The following is a 26,839-nucleotide window of genomic DNA, read 5'->3' on the forward strand; positions in this document are numbered from 1 at the left end:
ATAGTGGGACCAGATACATGTTGAACAAAGAGCACATGACACTCATTAACTTAGTGGTACTGTCTGATCAACCATCAGCATTAATGGTCAAGTCCTCAACTTACTGCAGTTTGATGGAAACTGTGAAAATATTATTTAGCATTGAAAAACAAGCTGATTTTTGCTTGTATATCTCATCAGTTATAGTTCTGACAAATTGTCTTTTCTTGCATACAAAAAGTGACACAAACTTGTTTTAATCTTACGTTTAAGTGTGTCAGTTTCAAGTAAGACCTCCAGTGTTACTAGATTGGAAGATGAATTTTGTGCCTGGGATCAGAGTGTTCCTTATTTACACGATCAAAGATAGTTTTTCTGCTACTTTCGGAAAAAAAAATCCATAAAGGAGTATGAAACTCTTCAAGCATCATGTCGGCAGTTTCCCCTGCAGTGGCTGATGAGGTGATTTTTAAGTTGCAAAGCTTTTCTCAGATCCACTTGCTAGATGGATTTCTTCAGCCCAAGCAGAGTGAGCTCATACCTTTAGAGAAACAGGTGTGAAATATTCACATGACTATATCTAAAAACAAATAATCACCCACACACGGTTTTACATTAGAGTCCATGACTTGCAATCAACAAAGAAACAAAGAAACCAGCACCAGTTTGTATTTGGTGCTGAAAGTGGTTATTTTAGTGAAAACCCAGAAACAAGTATTGCCCCTTATAAGATGCTTCATACTGACACTCATATGTATGTATAGATAGATAGAAAACAAATAGATTAAACTGCTTTTTAAAGCTTGTATCAGAAAAAATGAGTTGTTTATATTAGATAGTAATTATATTTGTTTCAATTTTAATGACACCAATACTGATTATTTCTTAATATGTTTTTAAAAATTAAGATTATTTTTATCAGAAGCATATATCACTCTAATTACTATAAAAATGTTTATTTACAAATAAGAATATTCCTCAGTGTATAGTTTTATTATTTTTAAGGTATCAATGCCGTTTACCCTGACGTAGCATAACATACCAAGCCAATGCCCTTTTTCTCTCTGGAGACCAACATCTTGTTACTTTTCACAGACACATACAACTTCCTAGTTTGTGCTTCCCTGAGTGTCACATCGAACTGAAACCTGTGACAAAAGATGATTGTCAGAAAAGTAAAAGAAAGTAACACTGTGCACAAACTTTAAAACTCCCAGCTCTTCGTTTTTTAAAAAACAAACGGGATATGTAGAATTAGTTTATTACGCTCACTTTTCTTTGAAAATGGGATTGATCGCCCTCTTCTTGACACCGGTCCTCTTGCGATGCTTCAAGCTTTGGACAGGAAGGAGATACAGGCGGACGTAAGAGTCTGTGCCGTTCTCACTGCAGGGGAATAAATTCCTGCGTGACAGAGGATTTTAAAAGAAAACTGTATATTATATGTGCAATTTACAATCTCTAACTGTTGCCTTTTTCTCATCTGATGTGTTGAGTTCAGATAATTTAAAACAAAAATAATGAATATCTTAATATTCTTAAATTAAGCCTGTTTATGACTTATACCAGCTACTGCAAACATATTATATGACATATTTTCAATATCCTGGACCTAGGTGTATATATATATTATTTCAACATATGGTGCTTATTAGAAAAAGAGTTTAATGTCATCACACTAAAAATGCAAATCATAACTGGTGCTGCTTGATCGCTGTGACATACCTGCAATTGTTAACAAAGACCATGAGTTTGTTCCTCATGGCTGCATATTGTACAGACAACGCAATCTCTCCAAATGAACCCAGATGATTCCTAATGGCCCTTTAGAGGTAAAAATAAATATATGAATGTCACCTTTTCTTTCTTTCAGTTCTTTTGAGAATGCAGCATCTCGCTTAGTTCATTATATCTGTAAAAATATTAAAAGTCAGCGTTAGAGGACAGAAATGGACACACAGAGAACAATTCTCACTCTGGATAGGAGGCTCCATCTGACAGGTCGAATCGCGATGAATTGATGACGTTCTCTAACAGCAGGCTGTGGGAGTCGAACCGACGCAAGTTTATTGATGAAGATGATTGCTTCCTGTTTTCAGGCGCCTGGGAGGAGCCACAGCCTTGAGCCAAATAGCCTTTGCTTGGTGATGCTCCCTCCAGGTTCGGAGTAGAGGCAGCAGGGATATTGTTGGAGGAAGCTGTGTGAGAGGAGGGTGGAGCATTGGAGGGATTGGAGACTGAGCTGTACCCTGATTTTCTGGCCTGTTGTTGTTTGCCTTGTGGAGGAGGACTGAAGATAGTCTGGGATGGAGGCTCTTCCAAATTAAGAATCTGTGTGAGATTTACATCAGAGCTGATGAGGAATTGTATTGGCAGTACTAGTGAATAACACAATGGGGGCGGGGGGGAACAAAAACAACAACTAAAATAAATAAAACAGGGAAACCTAAGAGATCTTTAGCCTTGCATGCCCACCCTGAGAGTGGCCCTCAGTTTGATCTGGCTGTTTGCTCCAGAGCGCTCCAGCATGAAGCGCTGGTCTAGAGTCAGGTTGGAGGTTCTGAGCAGGTGACTGAGGGGCAAGCTGAGAACACCGACTAGATTCTTCTTCTCAGGCTCTTTGACCTGAACCACATGAACAAAGAAAATATGAAAAAACAAAGATTAGATTAAACTTATGAAGAGATCAGATGGAATATGGTGTTGCAACATTGGCAACACACTGGAGAAATCAAGGTTTGAATGATTGGTTTACAGGCATACAAAACAAAAACTGTATGAAGAACATATCTGATTAAAAACTGGAAAAAATGTGAGAACATGCTATCACTTTTCTAATTAGGTTATTAAATTAAAGGTTTTAAACTATTTATTTTACATTATTTTACAAACAGTACGGAGTAAATGACAAACCTGAACAATGAGCTCCTGTGCACTGACATTATGCACAAAGAATGTGAAACCCTTTTCCCAAACTGGATCTTTAGATGCATACGCAACCTGTGGAAAGAGAGCAAGACGGTCACTGAGATGTGTGGATGTAACTGCAATCTCTGAAGCAGATGAACTGACCAGTGTTTTAAATTTTTACAGAAGAAAAATAATCGAAAAAAGGACATATGCACTTAAAGGTGGAAATGGCGTATTAGCAATACCTACCTCGCTTTTCTTAACGTCGTCGTCAATGGACATTTCCACAAAGGAGTTGGGACAGGTGGTTCTCTTTGTGAGCTGAAATAAAAGCAAACCAGTGAGGCAGTGAGAACATCTGTTCTAGTTTACAACTACTGTTAGCTGAGTCTGTGTTTCTGTGAGCCACTGTCAACATTTAAACCAGAAATAAACCCTTGCACATACAGGGAGTGCAGAATTATTAGGCAAATGAGTATTTTGTCCACATCATCCTCTTCGTGCATGTTGTCTTACTCCAAGCTGTATAGGCTCGAAAGCCTACTACCAATTAAGCATATTAGGCGATGTGCATCTCTGTAATGAGAAGGGGTGTGGTCTAATGACATCAACACCCTATATCAGGTGTGCATAATTTTTAGGCAACTTCCTTTCCTTTGGCAAAATGGGTCAAAAGAAGGACTTGACAGGCTCAGAAAAGTCAAAAATAGTGAGATATCTTGCAGAGGGATGCAGCAGTCTCAAAATTGCAAAGCTTCTGAAGCGTGATCATCGAACAATCAAGCGTTTCATTCAAAATAGTCAACAGGGTCCCAAGAAGCGTGTGGAAAAACCAAGGCGCCAAATAACTGCCCATGAACTGAGAAAAGTCAAGTGTGCAGCTGCCAAGATGCCACTTGCCACCAGTTTGGCCATATTTCAGAGCTGCAACATCACTGGAGTGCCCAAAAGCACAAGGTGTGCAATACTCAGAGACATGGCCAAGGTAAGAAAGGCTGAAAGACGACCACCACTGAACAAGACACACAAGCTGAAACGTCAAGACTGGGCCAAGAAACATCTCAAGACTGGTTTTTCTAAGGTTTTATGGACTGATGAAATGAGAGTGAGTCTTGATGGGCCAGATGGATGGGCCCGTGGCTGGATTGGTAAAGGGCAGAGAGCTCCAGTCCGACTCAGACGCCAGCAAGGTGGAGGTGGAGTACTGGTTTGGGCTGGTATCATCAACGATGAGCTTGTGGGGCCTTTTTGGGTTGAGGATGGAGTCAAGCTCAACTCCCAGTCCTACTGCCAGTTTCTGGAAGACACCTTCTTCAAGCAGTGGTACAGGAAGAAGTCTGCATCCTTCAAGAAAAACATGATTTTCATGCAGGACAATGCTCCATCACACCTCACTGTGTTATTGCGTTGTCACACTATGGCCACCAGAGGGCAGTCAGAGGCAATGCTTCTGAAGGCAACAGAACTGAGAAATGTTTAGCTGGTCTCTGTGAAAACATGCTCCTTGCCTGCCAGTGCCTAAATAACAAGATGAATGGATTCACACATAATACCATGTAACTATAAAAAGATCTGTGAGTATAGCAACCTTGGTAATGTGTCAGTGTGTGTCTGATTTAAAAAAAGATTTAATAGTTCTAATTTCCTCAAAAGTTCCCGACTATGTTCACTTTCTGCATTCTTCTTTATGCTAGCAAACGTAACCTGAACATTGCTCAGGAGGAAGACCAGCTGTCAGTAACACAGCTACGTAAAATCAGAGGCATTTGCCAGACAAAAAGGCCAGCTTTCACAGACACAAGAGCACTTGGAGTGATAACACAAAGCTCCTGATCAAACTGAGACATCAACATTCAAAAGCATCATCAACTCTAGGACACAAAAATGAAAGAAAAGCTAAGTACCAATGAAAGATAAGGACTGCCCTTTGTTATGAGCCACAAACTCGAAAGCAAAGTTGAAATATTGTTCAAGAGAGTTACATTTTTGGACAATTTTATAGTAGAAAGAAAATAAATTTAACACCCCCCCAATATCTAAATTTTTCATTAACGACAAATTTATGTGATTTATTTTTCTTTTTTAGTGCAGCAGAAATTAAATTACAAAATGCATTCTCAGAACTGACGCCAGTTTTATCTGATATCAGATGAAAAAATATCTCCATTATGACCAGTGGGCTGGTTTTAACAACAATATGTGCAATCACACAGAAAGTTAGATGTTTATGTGCTCGCTGCCGAGAAGTAAAATATATCACTCTCTGTTATTTTTAATGAGTAAAACAAAGCTTGAATTTTTTATATACCTATGTCAAATTTTAATTTCAAATAAACACACTTTTACTGTTTTTCAGTGGCGCAACACTCAGTTAAATATAAAGCGCTCTAATACTGTACTTTGGTGCCAAATATTCTTATAAAATTAGAAGATAATAAAGTGAAACTACTTTTCTCGAGACTCACGGCCATCTTTTTGTAGAGCAGTACAAAAATACAGCTGAGCACATTTGCATCACTGACTTACGTCAGTATTTTCTAATACTCCCTATTAGAAGATACTTGCTGGTAGATCTGCGGCACTGTGCAGGTACACTGCAAGCACAGCACAGGCAAAATTGTCCGTGGACTGGAAGGAAGAGTTGGGAGAGAGAATGAACGTGAGTTACATAGCAGCTGGACACTGAGCTACCTACAGCGGCAGTTAAAAGATGAATAATAAAATCCTGATGTTAGTGACATCAAAGAAACACTAAGCTGCTGTACCTCCTTCAGTAGGCTGGTGTCAGTCTGAAGGGAAAACCACTGGAGCTTAAGATGAACTTCACCATGCAGTGCCCTGTCCACAGGAAACCACTGCATGAGTAAAAGGATGTTCAAAAGGATTAAATACAAATCTAGAACTAGAGGAAATTATAACAGAAGCTTGAACACTACATAAATCCTGCAATGTCCTCTAGCACAGAAATACTGCTATTAGTTGTTTATTAGCGTTAAAAAAGCTCACCTGATCCATTTGTTTCTCCCTCTTCACTTCTCCAAAATCAAGGTTATATCTAAATTAGACAAGAAATGTAGAATAACATCAGAACTCAGACAGATCATTATTTTAATCAGTTTCGTGGTTCAGAAATGCATACCAAAGCAATAATCATATCACTACATTTAAAAAGAAAGTAAAACTACACACACTGACATGAGACACGGACTTTCAAATTAACACAGGAAACACGGCAGGCACAGACAAGACACTGAACTAAACCTACCCTAACATGAAGATTACAATAATAATAATAATAATCAGCACAACTAAGGAATCAGAACCTAAATCATAATACAGAATAATACAAAAACACCAGAAACAGAAAATGCTGGGTCAAACGACCCAGAAGCGTGAAAGCTTTGATTGGTCATGTATGGCCAGTAAAACCAGAAAAGTGCTATACAAATACAAGTAAATGACATATTATGGACAAAAATTTAATATGTTGAATATTGAGTGATAAAACTGTCTTTAAGTTGGATCTGTTGACATCAGTGAATACAGGAGGCACTACAACGAGAAATCTACTGATGACTGATTGGCAGATGCTGCCTAAAGATGGGGCAATCGTGGCTCAAAGAGTTGGCAGTTCGTCTTGTAACCGGAAGGTTGCCAGTTCGAGCCCCGGCCGTTGTGTCCTTGGGCAAGACACTTCACCTACCGCCTACTGGTGTTGGCCAGAGGGGCCGATGGCGCGATATGGCAGCCTGGCTTCTGTCAGTCTGCCCCAGGGCAGCTGTGGCTACAACTGTAGCTGCCTCCACCAGTGTGTGAATGTGAGAGTGAATGAATAGTGGTATTGTAAAGCGCTTTGAGGGCCCCGAAAAGCGCTATATAAATGCAATCCATCATTATTATTATTATCATTAAAGAATTTGGCCAAAATCCATTTAATATTCGATTTACCTTCCAAGACAATCATCTTTGTCTGCGCCCTCATTGCACAGCTCTAATTCTAGCTCCTGCCCCGGGGCCTCATGGACAATAAACTGCACACACAAAAACAACAACAACAATGTTTTAATTGTCTTTCAAGTATTTTGATTAAATTTCACTGAATGGGATTTCAGTGGGTTACATTAAGAAAAAGTGGATATAAGATACTGAGCAAAAATGCAAACAAACTCCACGTAATTGTGTTTTCAAGTTTGTCCATGAGAATTAAGTGACACATTTTTTTGTTAAGGGAAAAAAGAGTGTCAGAATCAAACAGTAATCGATTACTGAATCAAAGTGTGGATAAGTGCAGTGTGTTTGTGTACCTCATACACTTCATTCCATTTTGGGAACAAATTCTCTTTGACAGTCTTGCTTTTGAAATGCGTGCTGCCCACTCTCAGTGTGGCATATCGGTCTGATTTCGCTTTCATTAAATTCATCACGTGTGTGTTCTTAGCCACCAGATCTCTGGCCTCCAACAAGTGGACCCTCACCACCCCCTGAGATGAAAAAGCACAAGTATTCACATTAACAGTCAGGTAAACTGAAAGAGCAAAAAACTAGCAATAGTCAAAACAACATTCAAAATTTTTATACTTTTTTATTTTGATAGGATTCTGTTTTTTAATGTGAACTGCTGCTTACTGTAGCTGCAAGTTATAAGATGAAAATAACTCCAAAAATATTTAACATGAGGAAGTGGGAACCTCATCTGGTCCCCTTTGACCTTGTCTATGAGGGGAATGCACATGTGGTTGGGCAACACCATGATGGAAGCTATAGCATCCAAGATCGTCTCCTCAGACAGTGAACTGTGAGGTGAAAGATGTGATGAGAGAGGACAGCAACCAAACAAGTAAACACCGAGTAATAAAATCATTCATTTCAAATATTTAAAATATTATTTGAGACCTTAAAGAAGGGATGCTCAAAAGGTTTGGCGTACCAGTCCAGTTTATGTGCAGAGTTTTAAACATTACTAACTACAAGGCTCCACTCGTCATAATAAGGCTGTGAGAAAGTCTCTGGCCACTTACAGGGCGGCGAAGGAAGAAAAAAGTCACTCCTCCCACCAGCGGTGCTTGACCAATAAGAGGCTCTAAAATGACCCTCAGCATCCCCTGAAGCTGGAAGATTCAGAGCGAGTTTTACATGAACAGTAAGCATGTGATATAGACGATGGAGAGAACACAGAAAAATGAGATGCTCACTTTAAGTCCTTTCACATAAGTTGTGATTACCAGGCTCACATCAGTGCTCATGTCCACATCACCATCATAACTGGAGAGTAAACTGAGCTGGTCAGACATAAATGATGACAAGAGAAAACATCACACTACCGTGTGGCTCAGGGGGTTGGGAATCGCATCTGTAACCGGAAGGTCACCGGTTCGATCCCTGGGCTCTCTGCCCTGGTCGTTGTGTCCCTGGGCAAGACACTTTACCCTACTTGCCTACTGGTGTTGGCCAGAGGGGCAGATGGCGCGATATGGCAGCCTCGCTTCTGTCAGTCTGCCCCAGGGCAGCTGTGGCTACAACTGTAGCTGCCTCCACCAGTGTGTGAATGCGAGAGTGAATGAATAGTGGTATTGTAAAGCGCTTTGTGTGCCTTGAAAAGCGCTATATAAATCCAATCCATTATTATTATTATTATTACTACTTTGTAAACTAAGGTGAAAAAATGTGTTTGACCAACCTTATATTCATGTCTAGAATCACTTCCCTATGTTCCACTTCATGTGTGTACGCTCTTATTCCAGTGATCTTGAGAGGCTGAAAAAAAAAATAATAAAAAAAAATCACTCGGCCACAATACATCACCTATGATGCACTTCCAATGATGAATGTTACTGAATTTTTGAAGCAGAACAAATAAAAATGGTGCATAAATCAAAACCACACACTTTGTATCCAAAATGAATCTTGGTAAATGTGAACACTTTGAGTGCAGGATTGGAGGACCTGATGGATGGCTGGATCTTTTCTCTAAGTAGCTTCTCCATGTACATCCCAATGAATGGCCACGCCTGCTCCAACACCTGAACACATAAAAAAAACACCACACCACTTTAGCACAACTTGATTCAGCACCTATGAGATCACATGGTACATAGAATTTTATTTGCTCTCTTATATGAGGTGAAAACAAAAAGGCTTAATGTATCAAATGGCTTATTTAACTTTTTAAAATGACAACTTATTTTAATATTTTTGTAGCCTAAGCCTGCTTTAAATTTCTCGAGAATCTGTGGCAAGATCTGAAAACTGCTGTTCACAAACGCTGTCCATCTAATCTGACTGAGCTGGAGCTGTTTTGCAAAGAAGAATGGGCAAGGATTTCAGTCTCTAGATGTGCACAGCTGGTAGAGACATACCCTAAAAGACTGGCAGCTGTAATTGCAGCAAAAGGTGGTTCTACAAAGTATTGACTCAGGGGGCTGAATAATTACGCACACCCCACTTTGCAGTTATTTATTTGTAAAAAATGTTTGGAATCATGTATGATTTTCGTTCCATTTCTCACGTGTACACCACTTTGTATTGGTCTTTCACGTGGAATTCCAATAAAATTGATTCATGTTTGTGGCTGAAATGTGACAAAATGTGGGGCCGAATACTTTTGCAAGCCACTGTATGCTAAGTGAGCCTACCGCAGACATGAGCGAGACAGATAAATATGAAGGGATGCCGGATCGGATGTCACCCAGATCAACAAGGTCCGCGTCAGGTGTTGAGGAACCAGGGCACCCTGATGAAAAGTGGGCCAGTTTTCAGCCACCTCCTGTACATTGATGACATCAAGCTGTATGCCAAGAGTGAATGAAACATCGATTCCACCAGGATATACAGCAATGAAATCGGAATGTCAGTCGGACTGGAGAAACGTAGTCGGATGATAACAACAACAACAACAACAAAGAGAGGGAAAGTAGTCAGAACTGAGGGGATCGAACTACCAGAAGGAAACATTGCATACACTGGGGACAGTTACAAGTACTTGGGGATCCCACAGGCAAATGGGAACCATGAAGAGGCCGTTAGGAAAGCTGCAACCACCAAGTACCTGCAGAGGGTCAGGCAATTCCTGAGGAGCCAGCTGAATGGTAAGAACACCTACGCCCTGCCCGTGATCAGGTATCCTGCTGGGATAATAAGCTGGCCAAAGGAGCAGATAGAAGCCACTGACATAAAGACAAGGAAGAAACATTGAAAAAGAAACACTGGCTGCCCTCTCCCCACACTGGAAGTTCTACACAATGCCCACTGTTTTAAAAAGGCCCAAAACATCATAAAAGACACCTCACATCCTGGCCACTCCCTGTTCGAACTGTTGCCCTCAGGCAGACGGTACAGGGCAATCAGAGCAAGGACTAATAGACTCAAACACAGCTGTTATCCAACTGCAATAACACATCTGAATACTACAAAAAAAATGTCCATCACGCCACTCTTGTGTTAATCTATGCACGGTCTGAAGCATGTGTGTGGGAATGTATGTGAATGTTTTACTGTTACATCTTATTAGTATTTTAAGTATTCTATCTATTTTATTTATTGAATTTTATTGTTTTATTTATATTTTGATATTGCTAGGGATGTTGCAATGATCGGGGACCATTCTTCATTTCGTTGTTCTCGTGACAATGACAATAAAGTTTCTGATTCTGATTCTGATTGTGGGTCTGCATACAAGGACAATTATAAAATATAATAAATAAATAAGGGTGGAGGTGCTGTGGTCATTTAGGGTGGAGATGGTAATTCTACTGAGACCAAAGTACTGCACAAGACCGGAAAATATTGCACATACCAAAGATACTGCACATGAGCCCAAAAAATATTGCACAGAACATGGAAAGATTGAGATATTGTACATGGATGATCAATAGCAGTGTCAGAGTGGATGTGTTGGACAAGTCTTTACTCACTCTTAGTTTGCATTAAGAGTTCTGACGGCCATCGGGAAGAAGGTGTTCTTTAGTCTGTTGTTTTTGCACCTGATGGATCTGAACCTTTTTCCAGAGGGCGGGATGTTGAAGAGGTGGTGGTTAGGATGGAGGTGGTCCTGTATACTTGCCCTGGCTCTGGAGAGACATCTTGAGCTGGCAATTAAGTCCAGGGAGGGGAGTGGACCGCTGATCAACTTCTCTGCATACAAACCTTAATGTCCTTTCAAATAATTTTTCAAGCACTTATATATCAAAGCTTGCATATCATGAATAATATGAAAGAGCTGTGTACAATACTGTTGGAGGGATTGTTTTTAAAGGCACTTCAGTTTCCCTCAGTTTTGGCCTGCTGAGTCATTGTTCAGGTAGTGTTCAACATAAATTGATATGTGAATTGACAGCGATGATGCTGTATCAGAAGACACAGACAGCTGTTGTATTTTGAACGTACCTGTGTTAACCCTGGTTTAACACTTACTTACATGTGTTAAACTATCTGTAAAGGTTCATAGTTATCATAAACTCTTTAGAGAAACTCAGCGCCGTTGCTAGGTAACCAATTAACTCGCCCTAAAGCCTGTGAACAAGAGGACCCACGCGCATGTACGCTTCAACTGCTTTTCCTCTTCGGTGTTATGTTATGTTTAACTAAACAGGATCACAAATCACCTAAACAGGAACGCCTGTTTAGATTAGCAAGCCGACTCTGTATATGTGGTGGTACTGCCCCCTAGCGACTCTTTCCCAGAATACAGTCAGCCTTGAAAAGTAGTACTGCACTCTATCACTCATATAAGAGCATGTGGAAATTGCAAACAGTGCGAGGAATATAATAAGCAATAAAATAGCAATACAGTGGTCCCTCGCTATAACGCGGTTCACAATTTTGCACGTTTTTTTTTCTTTACTGGAAAAACTAACTACAAAACACTGTATGATACTTGGAACCGGGAAACATGGAGGGACACAATCAGACAAACCAACAACAGATAAAGGAAGACAGAGGGCAAAATACACAAGAGGGTAACGAGGGAAACAGGAACAGGGAACACAGCTGGGACTAATCACACACATGAGACAGGGAGAAAGTGAAACAGAATAGACGAACGCAGGACTGTCAAAGTAAAACAAGAAATTCACGAACATGGAAACTAGGGCGACCAGACATAACACAAGGAATTCAGAGGAGGCACAGTAACAAAAACTAAAGCTTAGAAATCACAAAATACAAAAGCTAACCTAGGGAGCTACAAATACAAGAGACTACGCCACGAGAGCCACAAAATAGAGAATATTCACCAGACCCAAGATCATGACACTTACAATCTTTATTTTTGGATATGCATATTATCTACCATCACACAAAATTTGAAAAGGATATCTTGGAAAGCTTTGGACGCTAAACAGACTAACAAACGTGACTGATTACATACTCACTGCGTTCAGTGGGGAGAATAGGGACTCTATACCCCCAGCTGGTCATCTGGGAATCTGCCTGAAGAGATTTATTCTTTTCACAATCACACTTTCACACTGAAATGATGTCAAATCAACCATGTATTAGTTTGAAGATATTTATTTGCCATGAATATGAATTGAAAATGAATGTCCCTTTTAGTTTCAGCTCAAAAACAACAACTGGGAACAGCTTCCCTGCTCAATAATTAATGTAAAACAGAAAAACATCAAACTATTAGCCAAGACAAAGTCTTCATCCACTATAGATCTCTGGTAGTCTGAAGACAGTTCTACTAAAAATATTCTGCCACCTGTTGTAACAAATTTACCAACTACAATTGAGATTTTTTTTAAATAATACATAAATACAAAAAAAAAAAAATCTTTCTTTAAAGTGTTTATGTCAAACCTCTGATTAACTACTTAGCTCAGAACTGTAGTCCCTCATAAAGAGAGTGACGGCGTACTGAGATGTTATTTTGAATGGTCTGAGAAGATTAGCTTTAAAAGGAATGACATCCTATTGAGTCAGTAACTGAGGCCAAAGAACTTGGCTTGTGCCCTTCTTGGATGCAGTTTTACTTCCAATGAGCTGCAGAACAGCTCAGCTGCCTCGATGTAAAATCTGCTTAGTGGGACTTCGTGCATTTCAGTGTTTATCGAAGTCTGTAATCCTTCCTCACCATGCACTCACTCATCTACATTGCTGTAACAAACATTTGGCTTTTACCTGATTTGCCCCAATATATATACATAAAAACTGTCAATAAATCTATTTACAATATAACACTAAAGATGAACTTTGGTTCAGATGAAATAACCAAAATATAGGCGTTGCTTTGCTTGCACAAACCTTTTTTTCATTGTTATTAAGGGTCTTTTTGTTACAAAAAAAAAAAAAAAAAAGCACACACACACACACACACAAATAAATCTTGGTTTGCTGTGTTTCGGATGAGTAAGGAGTATGAACGTCTGTCATTTTCTCTGCAGCGGTTGCAGCAGCAGCTTTTCAAGCTGAAGTTTCTCTCAGTTGTACATGTTACACTCACTTCTTCAGCCCGGGTAGAGTGAGCTCATACCTTCAGAGAAAAGCAATATCACACGTTTATGTGATTATAAGTATAAAATAAAAATTAGCAAAGGTTATCTTCTATTGTTTTAATTCCCTTCTGCCATCAGGCAGATAGGCTCTATGCCCTCCACAATTACACTCATCTGGGAATTTGTACAAAAACTGTTTATGCTACATTGCTATAAAACTTCCATAACGGCAGCAATAGTCCAGGAAGTTATATAAAAAAAAGAAACAGGAAAAAAGTGCCCCACAGCAAAGGGGCAATCAGAGCGACACATCAGGAATTACTAACATTTTGTTTGTAGCTAGTGTCACATAAACCATGCAAAAAGAAAAGTGTCCCCTTACCACGCTGTGATGCCTTTGACTAGATCCATTTCTGATAGATCTATTATTATCTGTGGACAGAAGCAAAAGTGTCATTAATTATCTGGAACAGGCTGCAAAAGAGTGACAGCCAAAGACAGTTTGACATGAAAGGGATCAATAAAAAAGAAAACTGTTATGAGCCTGTTTGGAAAATGAAAGGTTGCATATTTGTTCGACAAATCACCGTGCACCGAGCAGTTTCACTAACAACCTTTTACCCCACAGCTGTAAAAGGCTTTCTGGGGTCTTGTCGTCAGGCAGACACCAGTGGCGATGTAGGAATTTCAAGTTGATACTACATCTCCTCAAAATCGTGTATGAATTTTGAATCTTAGTGACCTCAACCTCAATGTGCATTTCAAAAGTCAAGTTTTTTGAGACTCTTGTTAATGTGATAACTCAAGAAGGAAGTTACCTAGGAATTTCAAATTTATACCATAGGTTCATCTACTAGGTGGCCAAGAGTGGCACTGGACGGCTGCAAGTAGTTTTAAAGCTTAGGTCAGGAACAGAAATATAGAAAGGGAAGTAAGTTTCACACAAAGAAATAAAGTCTGAATTTTTTTTATGGTAGTTTCATTTTAAAGACATAATATTTATCAAAAATCCAGAAAAAAAATCATAAAGTTATAAACTGATTTGCATGTCATTGACTGAAATAAGTATTTGCCTAAAACCAAGCCATTATTCTGGCTCCTACCAATTTACTGTGATTACAGTTAATCAATCAAGATACTACTGATGTCAATTCATTATATTTATAAAGCACACCTGTCTACAGGATCAGTTTCCTCCATGTTTACAAGGAAGGAAATGCTGAGTATGACGGAGCTGGAAACATAATACTTTGAGACTTTTTCCCCTTGTTTTTGCCAAGGGTACAGGACTATCTCAGCACATTAAGGGGTCGATGAACAGGGCCATAAAAGATCCTCCTTCCTTCAGACAGAACACTGAAGGTGGGTCGTGGATAGGTCTTCCAAAATGACAGTGACCTAAAACATACCACCAACATGTAAATCATTTATCACTTTGATGTAATGCTTTCTTTTCTGGACTTTCGGTTCATATTCTGTGTTTCTGCATCAATATTAGAGTGTGTTCATTTCTTTCTAAGTTAACAAAATTGCAAATTCAGCAGGGGCTCTAATGCTTTCCTCCCCATTGTACATAGTTACATATTTTATTATTTATATTTTCAGGGAATCAATACCACATGAGTAGCTCATCTGATCTATAAGTATAATTACCCACCGAGCCAATGTCCTTTCTCTCTCTGGAAACCAACATCTTGTTATTTTTCACAGATACATCCAACTTCCTAGTTTGTGCTTGCTCGAGTAAGACGTCAAACTCAACCCTGTGATGAAAGCAGGTTGGGACAAAAAGGAAACCATGTCAATGGCTGAGCTTTAAAGATACACAATCTGCAAACTATAAATTATCAATTCTTCCTATTTGAAAAAATTAGTACAAGATGGTTAATGAATCAGGTAAGCGTACTTTTCATTGAAGACAGGATTAGTTGTCCTCTTCTTGACATGCGTCTTCTTACGATGCTTCCAGGTTTGGTCGGGGAGGAGATACAGGCGGACGTAAGAGTCTGTGCCATTCTCGCTGCAGGGGAATAGGTTCCTGTGTGGTACAGACCACGGTATTTAAGTTTTGAATATTTAATTACATTTTTTACTGCCTTAAATACTATTGAAGACAGATTTTTGGGACATACCTGCAACTGTTAACAACGACAACAAGCTTATGTCTCAGGGTTGCGTAGCGTATAACCAGCTCAATCTCTCCAAACGAACCCTGATGATTCCTAATGGCCCTAAAGAGAAACAAATATGCAAAGGTCACTTTTATTTCTACTCTTTCAAAAATGCAGCAACTGCCTCAGTTCACCATATTTCTAAAAAGGTTAGATGTCGACATTAACAGAACATGCAGAGAACAAAGTCTCACTCGGGATAGGTGGCTCCATCTGACAGGTCGAATCGTGATGAAGCAATAGAGTTCTCCGATAGCAGGCTGTGAGAGTCGAACCGACGCAAGTTTGCTGATGACGATGATTCCTTCCTGTTTTCAGGCGCCTGGAAGGAGCCACGGCGTTGAGCTAAATAACCTTCATTTGGTGAAGTTGGCACTTGTTTCGGAGTAGAGACAACAGGAATTTCTTTGGAGGAAACTGCGTTAGAAGAGGATGGAGCGTTGGAGGGATTGGAGACTGAGGTATTCCCTGCTTGTTTGGTCTGTTGCTGTTTGACTTCTGAAGGAGGATTGACGATAGGCTTGGGTGGAGGCTCTTCCAATTTAAGAATCTGTGTGAGTTGAAGACATGAGCAGTGCTACTGTGGCTAAAACCATCACTTATGAGAGAGGTGGAAAACACAATGGGGAAACCAACAGAGATAATTTGCTTTGGGTGTATGTTTGCATGCCCACCCTCAGAGTGGCCTTCAGTTTGATCTGGCTGGTTGCTCCAGAGCGCTCCAGCAGGAAGCGCTGGTCTAGAGTCAGGTTGGAGGTGTTGAGGAGGCGACTGAGGGGCAAGTTGAGAACACCGAGTGGATTCTTCTTCTCAGGCTCTTTGACCTGAACCACACATGAACAAAGAAAATATGAAAAATACAAATTACATTAACCTCATGAGGAGATCAGACAGATTGAAAGAATCTAGTTTCAGAATATGATTTAGAATTATAAGGTAGTTGTGGAAAAATAATGATTGAAGAATATGGTAAAAACAATTAGAAACCTTTACTTCTGTTAAAAAATGTTTAAAAAAAAAAAAGTAAAAAAATAGCTTTGTTGCTTTTTTTGCCAGAGAGAGAAAACAAACCTGAATAGAGAGCTGCTGCGCTTTGACGTTACGCACAAAGAAGGTGAAGCCCTCCTCCCACACCGGGTCTTTGGAAGCATACACAACCTGGGAAACAGTGAATCGAGTAGTAAAAAAAAAAGTTTTAAGACAGTTACTGTGCTACTTGTTTGCAATGGAAATATTTTTACAACACAGACTTTATATATATTACTGATCAAAGGTCAAAGTGCTTCTAGAACAAAAATAGTCAAACATTTTTAATTTTAGGCCACTTTAGAGAAAATAATGCTTAGAGTTGCTGGTGGGATTTAGTTTTTTCCCCCATGCTAAGTCAGTCCTAAAACTAAAAGTTCTGATTTAACTAGAAATGACTAAAGTGTGTTTTAACACCTGAACTTTGGCAAAAAAAAACAAGCCCAAATGCTGTAGTACTTCATTCAGGTTTAATTATGTTGGGCTTAAAGTGAATTTATTAAATGCCCTCTTACACAACTAATATTTTCTTTTAAAATATGCTGTTGACAGTACTGTGACTCGTAGGATCTGGAGCAGTGAAATACAGATAATCTCTGTTCTCTGTTCTTCTTCTCACGGAAATAACAAATAAGTTTGGTTGTTGAGACATCCACAGACAGACACGTTTCTGTCACAAGTGGGATTTTTGTGTGTATGTGAGAATTTACTTGAAATATACCTGCTATGCTTTCTAACATGTTTCATAATAAAGCTTCTCAATGTAGACCATTCTCTGGTTTAAAAAAATAATCTGCTACATTATGAACAAAGGGGAAATATTATCACACAAAGTGTTCTCAAACATAACTACTGTATATAAACAAAATTGTAAAGTGGATAAACGGTAGCAAATCAGCAAGTCTAACCATCTGGATTCATCACATATGAACAAGAATATAAAGAACAGAAACATTTAAAGGAGAAAATGACGTATCAGCATGTTTAAGTGAGAGCAATACCTTGCTTTTCTTAACATCCTTGTCAATGGAAAATTCAACAAAGGAGTTGGGGCAGGCGACTCTCTTTGTGAGCTGAAAATAAAGCAAATCAGTGAGACAGTGAGAGTATCAGTTTTCTAATTACTGACTTCTATGTCAACGCTAATACCAGAATGACCAACTTGCAGTTGTAAACCTCTAATAAAAGTACATCTTTTCGTGTGAAATTTTGTCATAATTACGGTATGACCTTGAAAAGAAAAGCGTCTGGACTTCTTTAGGTGGCTTGAAGACATTTCACCTCCCATCCAAGAAGCTTCTTCAGTTCTAGGGTAAAATAGTGGAGAGTCCCAGATTTAAACCCAGTGGGACTCTCCACCATTTGACCCTAGAACTGAAGAAGCTTCTCGGATGAGAGGTGAAACGTCTTCAAGCAACCTAAAGAAGTCCAGACACTTTTCTTTTCAAGCTCCTTAGACTACGATGACCTGGATGACTGAGAACCTTCACAGACATACGGTATGAATTCTTCAGCTGTGGCCAAACCTGTGCTTGTGAGCTTAAGTCAGTGTTTACCTTTGATTTCATCCTTTTTACACATGCCATCCATTTGCAAAACCACAGTGAACAAAAAATGTCTATAAAGGAGCACATATATATATATATATATATTAAGAATAACGAAGTAATTGTGTAAACTGTGAAAAAAGAAAACAAAAAAATCCTGCCCCAAGTGGAGTTTAAGTATCTCAGGGTCTTGTTCCCGGGTGATGGGAGTAGGGAGCGGGAGATCGACAGGCAGATTGGTGTTGCGGCTGCAGTGATGCGGATGCTGTTGTGGTGAAGAGAGAGCTGTCTGTAAAAGCAAAGCTCACAATTTACCGGTCGATCTATGAGGTTGTGGGTAGTGACAGAAAGAACGAGATCGCGGATACAAGCAGCAGAAATGAGCTTCCTATGAAGGGTGGCTGGCCTCTCCCTCAGAGATAGGGTGAGACCTTCAGCCATCTGGGAGGAGCTCAGAGTAGAGTAGCTGCTCCTCCACCTCGAAAGGAGCCACTTGAGGTGGTTTGGGCATCTAACAAGGATGCCTCCCAGAGAGGGAGGTCTGGGCTTCTCTACTTAGACTGCTGTCCCCGCGACTCGGCCCCGGATAAGTGGAAGAAGATGGATGGATGATGAAAAACAAAACAAAAAATCCACATAAGATCTAGATAATAATAGCTACAAGGTGAACATCACCTTCTGGGATTCCTCTACTGTATTTAACATGAGCAGCTTCTACTGAGACAGAAGCCACAGGAAATCTCACTAAACACAGCGTTTATCTCATGGATCACTGCATACCTGACAGGCAGGCTGCAGTATGTGACACCTGGTGGCAGTCTGCCTTCTGTCATTGAAATTCTATGTGGGTTCTACAAACGTTGGGTGTTTGTCAACAAGCAGACTGGAATCTTATGAATTCAACCCAGTATTAAATGCAAACACACCACCGAAACTGGGACGTGTGGGAAACAGAAGTGTAAGCTGAGATTCATTAGAGGCACGGGGACACACACACGCGCACACACACACAAAACAATGGCCAACCCTCCTTTTTTGCATTTCAGGATAATGAAACCTTAACTTAAGACACTCAGTGTTCTCTCACACTTTACTTTTCACACACTTTTGACTGCTTTTTCATCCTATGACCAGCAGAGGACAGTCAGAGGCAATGAAATTATGCCACCTTGCACAAAGTGGAAGCTTAAACGCTCTGAGTAAAAACGTTTTCTTAAATAATTCCCACACTTTCCTATAATTGCCCAAAATATCAGATGGATGGGATTCATATTTATTCATAAAGTCTAAGAAAAATGTGAATATTGTTACCTTAGAAACATCATTCTACAACTAGTTTAAAATTGTAGTAGTTTTGAGTTTTTCTCAGCACAGTCCTGACGAGTTGTGCGAGTGTGAGAAACTTAACCTGGAAAAGCCTCACGTGATATGAAAACTAGCTGACAATAACACACCCATACAAAATGACAGGCATGCACCAGACAAACTGGAAGAACCAGCTTTCAGACACAACCACACCTAGAACTACAAGAGAAAGCTAATCTGACCGAGACATCAAGATACGAAAGCGCTATCAACTGCACAGTGTTAAAATGAAACAGAAGCCGAGTTTTATTGGACAGTCAAAGAAAACAACCATCTGCGTATGTGAACGACAGACTTTGAGGCAAACATCTTCTCGATTTATCATTAAGAAGGAAAAAAAATTATGTGATGTGTTTTTTTTTTTTTTGAACAAGCAAAATGAAATGTTGAAAATGCAGAAATGACGCCAATTTTATTAACTGGCATCAGTTATGCAACGACGCTCTCGTCTTACCCGTTCTTCTTTGGGGTTCTTCCCATGTTTATGACGGTCTGCAGCCTCACGGCCATCTTTCTATACAGACGTGGAAGAATATGGCTGAGCACACTTGAATCAATGCCTTAGAACAACAGCAATATTTCCCATTAGAAGATACTTACTGGTAGATCAGTGGCATTGTCCAGATACACTGCAAGCATAGCACAGGCAAGGTTGTCGGTGGACTGGAAGAAAGTGTTGGAGAGGGAAAAATAATGGGATTTATGGAGCAGCTGAGCGCAGTGCACATCCCGCCGCAGCTTTTAGTTCAAAGTAAAATGTATGAACGCGAGACTGAAGAAACACTGGGCTGCTGTACCTCCTTCATCAGGCTGGTGTCAGTCTGAAGGGAAAACCACTGGAGCTTAAGATGAACTTCACCGTGCTGTATATCCTCCAGAGCAAACCACTGGGAGAATAAGAGGATGTTTCAAAAGCTTTAATGTAAATACAAAACTATAGAAAATAGTAACACATACAAGAGCATTTGATAAGACATGTTGTGTTATAGAGATTACTGAGCTTATTCAGGATAAAAGAGCGCACCTGATCCATTTGTTTTCCCTTCTTCACTTCTCCCAAATCGAGGTTATATCTAAATAGATGTAAAATAAAAACATAATGTCAACAATGCGTCAGAACTGCGTGTTTATATCACTTTCATAGCTACAAATCCACTGATGTCAATGACTCTGGGAAGGACTAATACAAGATGATTGATGCTATCCACAGATTCTGTCCAATACGATTTTCTGACCATAAAAAAAGACCTCAACAGTTTCAAACTGTTGCCTGGTTCTTAAAATGCACTGAGGCAGACGTGGCTCTGCACCAGTACAATCTGAGGCAATGTCCCCCTTTGCCCGGCTGGCAGGATGACAACAACAACCTATCAGCCTTTTACTGATATCAGCAGAGGGCTAAGAACCAAAGAAATCATAGGTAACACAAAATGGCAGAAGTATGCTAAATACCTTCCAAGAAAATCATCTTTGTCTGTGTCCTCATCATAGAGCTCTAATTCCAGCTCTTGGCCCGGCGCTTCATGGACAACAAACTGCATAAAAAAAACAAAGATATCTCAAAATGTCTTTCAAGTTTAATGAGTCTGACTTCTTAGAATATTATGGGTAAGGTTTTTAGTAGATTACTTATAGAAAATGGGATATTAGATACTAATAAATTGTAGTCTTCAAATAATGAGTTATTTGTTTTTTACAAGCAAAAACAAGCATCTCTGTCTTCAATAGCATGATGCAGACGAGATTACAGTGTAAGAAAAATGTCTGTGTTAGGATGATCGCATCAAATCTGCGCAGGCCATCTGCTCAACCATCTCCGAGTTACGTACAAATTTTACAAATTTTAACATATACAATGATTCTTGAAAGATTTTAGCTTTGCATATCAGATACTTTTCAATATATATTTTTGGGAAAATGGTCTGTTGAGCCACTGTCAGGCCTTTTTGTGTACAATCTGAGGCAATGTTTGAACATGAATATTTCAAAGACTGTTAAAGATAAAAGCCTAAAATGTTATCTTGTCTGTCCTGCGTAGGTGTGGCAGAGGAGACAGGTGCGTGCTGTGACTGACGACTGTCGCTCTCTCTATATATCTGGGGATGGTGGAGATGGTGGGGATGGTGGGGATGTGAGTGTGCAGTGGAGGAGCTGAGGAAGGAGCGGCCTCCTGATGCAAGCGTGCCTCCATATATAATAAAACATCAGCACAGCAAAGACCTTTGTGTGCGTCGGGTCCTTACCACAAACTGAAGAGAAAATACTTTTGATAAATATCTGCAGTTAAAATATGTTTTAAAATCAATTTTGAAAAAAATACTGTTGAAAATGATTTGATGTGTGAAGCAAAACTTTCACAGCTTTCATTATATAAGTTCAAAATGTTTTAGGCAGATCAGAGACGGTTGTGCAGAAATCGTTCTAAAAACTAGCTGATTCGACCTGAAATCAATTTTGTCTGAGAATTAAAAGAGGGACAAAAACAGCAGAATCAAATAGTAATCCCATTACTGAAATCAAAGTGCGTGTCACTGAAGTGTGTTTGTGTTAGCCTACCTCATACACTTCATTCCATTTTGGGTGCAAATTCTCTTTGATGGTCTTGCTTTTGAAGTGTATGTTGCCCACTCTGAGTGTGGCATAGGGGTCTGATTTGCCTTTCACTAAACCCATCATGTATGTATCCTTAGCCACCAGATCTCTTGCCTCCAGCAAGTGGACCCTCACCACCCCCTAGGAAGAAAAAGCACATGATTTATATTAATGATAGAATCTTTGTATAATTAACAAGTAAAAATAGGTTAAAAGAGCAAAAAGTATACATATACAACGTATGTTGTCTTAAAATTCACTGTGCTTACTCAAAAAAATCCAAGTAGCTGCTGGTTATAAGGTGAAGCTAAATGTGTGAATTGGAAATATGATGGTACTTACACGAGGAAGTGGAAACCTCATTTGGTCCATTTTGACCTGGTCTATGAGGGGAATACACATGCGGTTGGGCAACACCATGAGAGAAGCGATGATGTCTACGATAGTCTCCTCTGACAGTGAACTGTAAGGCAAAAGATGGAGTGAGACAAATAAATATCAAAAAGTCTGGATGACCCTAAAGAGACAACAAGAGAATGATTCAATTTAAAAGCACCGCTGGGATTTTCTTACCCAAAAGCAGGGCTGTCCAGAACATTTGTCATGCCAGTCCAGTTTATTTCCAGTGTCTGAAAAAAAATCAATTGGAGATCAATTGGAGATTTAAGCAATGTTAATCACATAACGGATTAAAATCTATGGCCACTTACAGGGCGGCGAATGAAGAAAAAAGTGACTCCTCCCACCAGAGGTGCTTGACCAATAAGAGGCTCTAAAACAACTCTCATCATCCCATGGAGCTGGAAGATTTAAAGAAAGTTTTAGAAGAACAGTAAGAACATGACGCAGATAGAAAGAGAGAAGACAGAAAAATGAGATGCTCACTTTAAGTCCTTTCACACCAGCTGTGATTGCTGAGTTCACCTGAGCATCGATGTCCACATCACCAGAATAACTGCAGAGTGAACTGAGCTGGTCAGACATAAATGATAGCAAGAGAAAACAACATGCAGACTACTTGGAATTTACATTTTAAAAATGTATTTGACCGACCTTAAGTTCATGTCCAGAATCACTTCCCTATGTTCCACTTCATGTGTGTAGGCTCTTATTCCAGTGATCTTGAGAGGCTGAAAATAAAGAAGCATTTAAAGAAACTCACTCAGTCACAAAACTCATTGCATATTAAAGTGGACTTGAAGCAGTACAAAAAGGAATGGTGCATAAATCACAGCAACTCACTACGTGTCCAAAATGGATCTTGGTAAAAGTAAATGCTTTGAGTGCAGTACTGCAGGTCCTGACAGACTTCTGGATGTTTTCTCTTAATAACTTCTCCATGTAGATCCCAAAGAAGGGCCACGCCTGCTCCAACACCTGAACACATAACAAAAAACACCATGTGGAAACACCTTGATCAAACAGTAAATGGAATCGTACTTACAGTGTACTTTTAAATTAGGTGAACTCGAAAAGGCATATAGTATTAAACTTTTGTTTATCATTTCAAAGTCACAGCCAATTAATACGATTTCTTTTAACAGTAATTAAATGAAAGATCGTCACTCATTCAGTCTGCTTTCAGCTAATTTATCAATGAACCCCCCCAGAGTGTTGATGGGACACATACTTGGTGTCATACCTCATAAAGCTCAGATGAGGTGGAGTAAGTGAACTTCAGTACTATACCTTGTTAAGCCACTGAGCCTTCTCCACATCAGTGAAATTCACCTTTAGGAAAAAATAGATTAAAGTTAGAAGTGGTTTTGTAAACATAATCTCCGTTGAAACTGTCTGCACAACATGCTGACATGAAGAGTGCAGAAGATGAATTACTTATTAATTATACAATACAATTATAGAATTAGTCATGCAAATATAATTCATTTAAAATGAACTCATCCAACTGCTTTAAAAGGAGAATTCGGGTGTGCTGTATTTAAAATATGTCTTGCATGAACTGAGACTTTGATTTAATTGTCATCAGGGGCTCTGTCATCAGCAAGTTTCATGGTCATGGACACACGAACAGATAAGCCTGTCAGACACGAACTACAGCCATCAGTAAAATCTGACCTGGTTTCACAGCCACTGTGCGTGCTGAACTCCTGTAACATTAGAAGAAACCTATTTCATTGTCTGTCCTAACCCTTGTTGCGTGCCATGAGTCACTCTTTTGGGTGAGTGTGGTGCAATAAAAAATGGACCAGCCTGAGTGTGTCTTGTTATGCAAAACAGTGCAAGAGAGAACGATACTATTTCCTACAGTTTTAAACAAATAAATGACATGGTAGCTTTTTCTACCATGACTGGAGAGCTGCTGACCTGAAAGGCTTTGCTGCCAGGCTGCTGAAGTGCTCTAAAGCAAAACAGACGCAGAGCGACAGTTTCTTACTGTACACATATTTACACATAACCTACCCAAGATGCCATTTGTAGGGAACCTTTCAGCTCGGTGTTGATCGTGTGCTTTTCATTGTCCACAAAGTCAATAGCCGATCCGATCCGGGCGTCCTTCCACTGGCGATTTTTCTTCCACCAAGTAAGCACAAACATGCACAGCAGCACCCAGCTAATGCTGAGGCCCAGGTAACCCGTCAGGTATACGGGGTAGAAGATGAACACGGCTCTCCCGCAGTAAATCAGAAACTCCATTAACATGCGATTGACAGCCGAGGAGCTCAGTTTCTCAGTGCTCATCGACGGGCTCTCCCCGAGCCCCGCTCCCTGCACCGGGCCGGTGGTACTCCCCGGTCCGGGAGATGCCATTGGGTCGTTGTACGGCTGACGACTCGGGTCGGGAAGTCCAGAAAACCTGTGTAGGCGCAGCGCCCGAACAAGCTGCTGTTTTGCGTATTTCGTTTTACAGAGCAGCTAAACCAGTCCGCCGCACTCTCCCTGCAACCATGACAGTCCTACAAACTTCCGCGTTCGAAACTTCCCATGGCAGGTAGACACACCTGCGCCCATGGGTGGGGAATACAGTCAGCTTAATTAAAAAAAATAAAAATAAAACTCCACCCAAACAATAACTGTGGAGCCATATATTCTATTTTTGACTTTACTTGATGGCCACAGCCATTTTCATCCTTTTAGCAAAACCCACTTCCATCTGTTCTGCCAAATTTGACCTCTGTTCCTTTCACCTACATCTCCACTGAAGGCTGTTCCAATCATCACTTTCTCCCCCTGAAGACACACTGACAACACTTAGCATCAACCCTTTGATTTCCAGCCTGAAACCCATGATTCTGTCTGACAATTAAAAAAATAAAAATAAAACTCCACCTTAACAATAAACAAGAAAAAAAAACATAAGCGTGGCTTTTGCGCACGCGCGCACACATAAAGAAAAATCATTTTCAAATTGCGTGCACTCTTTCAGTCTTTGGCGAACAGCGCAGCAGAAATCCAGATATAATAGTGCGGTGACTCACTGTGTGCTGCAGATAGCGCCAGAGTGCAGGCGACACCAGAGACTCTGATTTAAATAAAGCTCTGTGATGGCAACTGTGATTTCCCTCAGTGGTTATCAAACCGCGGGACACTAACAGCGGACAGGGGGAGAAAAATGACCATTCTAAAGGCTCATGAGTGACAAGGCCCCTAGAAAACAGCCGAAGAGTCAAACTGTCATTTTTAACACGCGCTGCTACCTAACAGTAGGACGGCTCCTTAAAAGGAAAATCTGGGCTTCAAAAGCAACAGGTAAGAAATTTACCTCATAGCGAAGTCCACATGAAAGAAACTGCTTGACTTTCCCGGTGTTAGTTAGCTTACTTCATTTCTAACAAAAAAATAATGTTTGGCTTGTTTTACCTAACATCAGTGCAGACAGACCATTTGTAAGCTTCTACGTACAAATTATCACTTATCTGACGACCTCCTGCTAGGCCAGGTATACATTAGAACTGAAGAAGCTTCTCGGATGAGAGGTGAAACGTCTTCAAGCAACTTAAAGAAGTCCAGACGCTTTTCTTTGCAAGCTCCTTTGACTACGATGAGCTGGATGACTGAGAACCTTCACAGACATATTAAGTAATGTTCTGGATTTATTTTCCACGCTGCCTGTTACAGGTGGTGAGAACTTTCAGTTAGCTCGTTTAAAACCTATTTGAGTTCCACTCGATCTTAGGACAGAGACGTATTTTAGTTGGCTATCCTTTGTTTGAAAATTGATATTCAAAGAGTGTTTTAAGTTATATTTCAGTACTGCCAATACTTAATATTAGAAATAAAAATGTTTAAGCATTAAAAAAATACCACAAATCTCACTTGTCTCATGTGTCTAATTTCGATATAGAAGTTACACATTAGGTCAAACCTGACAAATTTCTTTCACGGAGGTGGATAGTGGTTACTGACAAACAAACAGGGCTTACATTTTAACTGTTATGAGATGCATTTATTATGATGAGAAATTAATTTCTGAAAATGTTATTTTATTTGTAATTTGGGCTACTGACAACTTGACAAAATTAAAAATCTGTCAACCCAGCATATAAGCAATTCTATACTTAATTCATGTTATACTAAAAGATGTGGGGGGTTTTCATACCTAGAAAATACACAAAATTTGTTATACAATTACCAGAAAATGTTTGTGTTCCTCTAACAGAAAGTGTTATTGATGTTATTTGTTTGAAAAGAATCACAGAATATGATGAACACTGTTATTGTCTTCCACAAGGAGACAGTATAGGGTGAAATTTAACTGAATGAATTTTTAAGTGAAACTACACGTATAAGAGTGTGCTGATGCTGTCATCCCAACCCTTATTTCACTAAAAACAACTTTCATCATGGTAAGGAAATG

At 39.7% G+C, this 26,839-nt stretch overlaps 2 protein-coding genes across 2 annotated transcripts; both read right to left on the reverse strand.

Annotated features, from left to right (window-relative positions):
• Nucleotides 1-961: 961 nt before the first annotated feature.
• Nucleotides 962-10,967, reverse strand: LOC113007600 (extended synaptotagmin-3-like). Its single transcript, XM_026144315.1, has 19 exons — nt 10,945-10,967; nt 8,775-8,937; nt 8,567-8,643; nt 8,082-8,151; nt 7,908-7,997; nt 7,783-7,853; nt 7,562-7,682; nt 7,194-7,370; nt 6,838-6,920; nt 5,896-5,944; nt 5,655-5,744; nt 5,455-5,517; nt 3,139-3,210; nt 2,893-2,979; nt 2,455-2,604; nt 1,955-2,310; nt 1,705-1,803; nt 1,252-1,383; nt 962-1,127 (listed from the first exon to the last, which is right to left on the reverse strand). The coding sequence occupies exons 1-19, from the start codon at nt 10,965-10,967 to the stop codon at nt 998-1,000; spliced, it is 2,103 nt and encodes a 700-aa protein (XP_026000100.1). The 3' UTR covers nt 962-997.
• Nucleotides 10,968-12,130: 1,163 nt separating this feature from the next.
• LOC113007776 (extended synaptotagmin-3-like) lies at nt 12,131-25,293 on the reverse strand. The gene is made up of 23 exons (XM_026144706.1): nt 24,445-25,293; nt 23,713-23,754; nt 23,266-23,400; nt 23,077-23,153; nt 22,909-22,978; nt 22,734-22,823; nt 22,597-22,652; nt 22,366-22,486; nt 21,988-22,164; nt 20,884-20,966; nt 20,456-20,504; nt 20,229-20,318; nt 20,032-20,094; nt 19,886-19,945; nt 17,521-17,592; nt 16,565-16,651; nt 16,168-16,317; nt 15,688-16,043; nt 15,455-15,553; nt 15,229-15,360; nt 14,980-15,085; nt 13,705-13,754; nt 12,131-13,360 (listed from the first exon to the last, which is right to left on the reverse strand). The coding sequence occupies exons 1-23, from the start codon at nt 24,790-24,792 to the stop codon at nt 13,327-13,329; spliced, it is 2,547 nt and encodes an 848-aa protein (XP_026000491.1). The 5' UTR covers nt 24,793-25,293; the 3' UTR covers nt 12,131-13,326.
• Between the last annotated feature and the right edge of the window lie 1,546 nt (nt 25,294-26,839).

Source organism: Astatotilapia calliptera, chromosome 16 (genome assembly GCF_900246225.1).
Source record: "Astatotilapia calliptera chromosome 16, fAstCal1.2, whole genome shotgun sequence".
Taxonomy (NCBI): domain Eukaryota; kingdom Metazoa; phylum Chordata; class Actinopteri; order Cichliformes; family Cichlidae; genus Astatotilapia; species Astatotilapia calliptera.

Bases quoted from the DNA above. Each gene is read 5' to 3' on its own strand.
- LOC113007600 (XM_026144315.1), bottom strand. From the start codon at position 10,967: ATGTCTCTCCAGAGCCAGGGCAA. The intron at 7,998-8,081 runs GTGAGCATCTCA...TGAATCTTCCAG, and splicing joins CTTATGTGAAAGGACTTAAA to CTTCAGGGGATGCTGAGGGT. The intron at 7,683-7,782 runs GTCTCAAATAAT...TTCACCTCACAG, and splicing joins TTGAGCATCCCTTCTTTAAG to TTCACTGTCTGAGGAGACGA.
- LOC113007776 (XM_026144706.1), bottom strand. From the start codon at position 24,792: ATGGCATCTCCCGGACCGGGGAGTACCACCGGCCCGGTGCAGGGAGCG. The intron at 23,755-24,444 runs GTAGGTTATGTG...TTTTTCCTAAAG, and splicing joins CCCTACAAATGGCATCTTGG to GTGAATTTCACTGATGTGGA. The intron at 20,505-20,883 runs GTATTTAGCATA...ACATCTATTTAG, and splicing joins AAAGATGATTTTCTTGGAAG to ATATAACCTCGATTTGGGAG.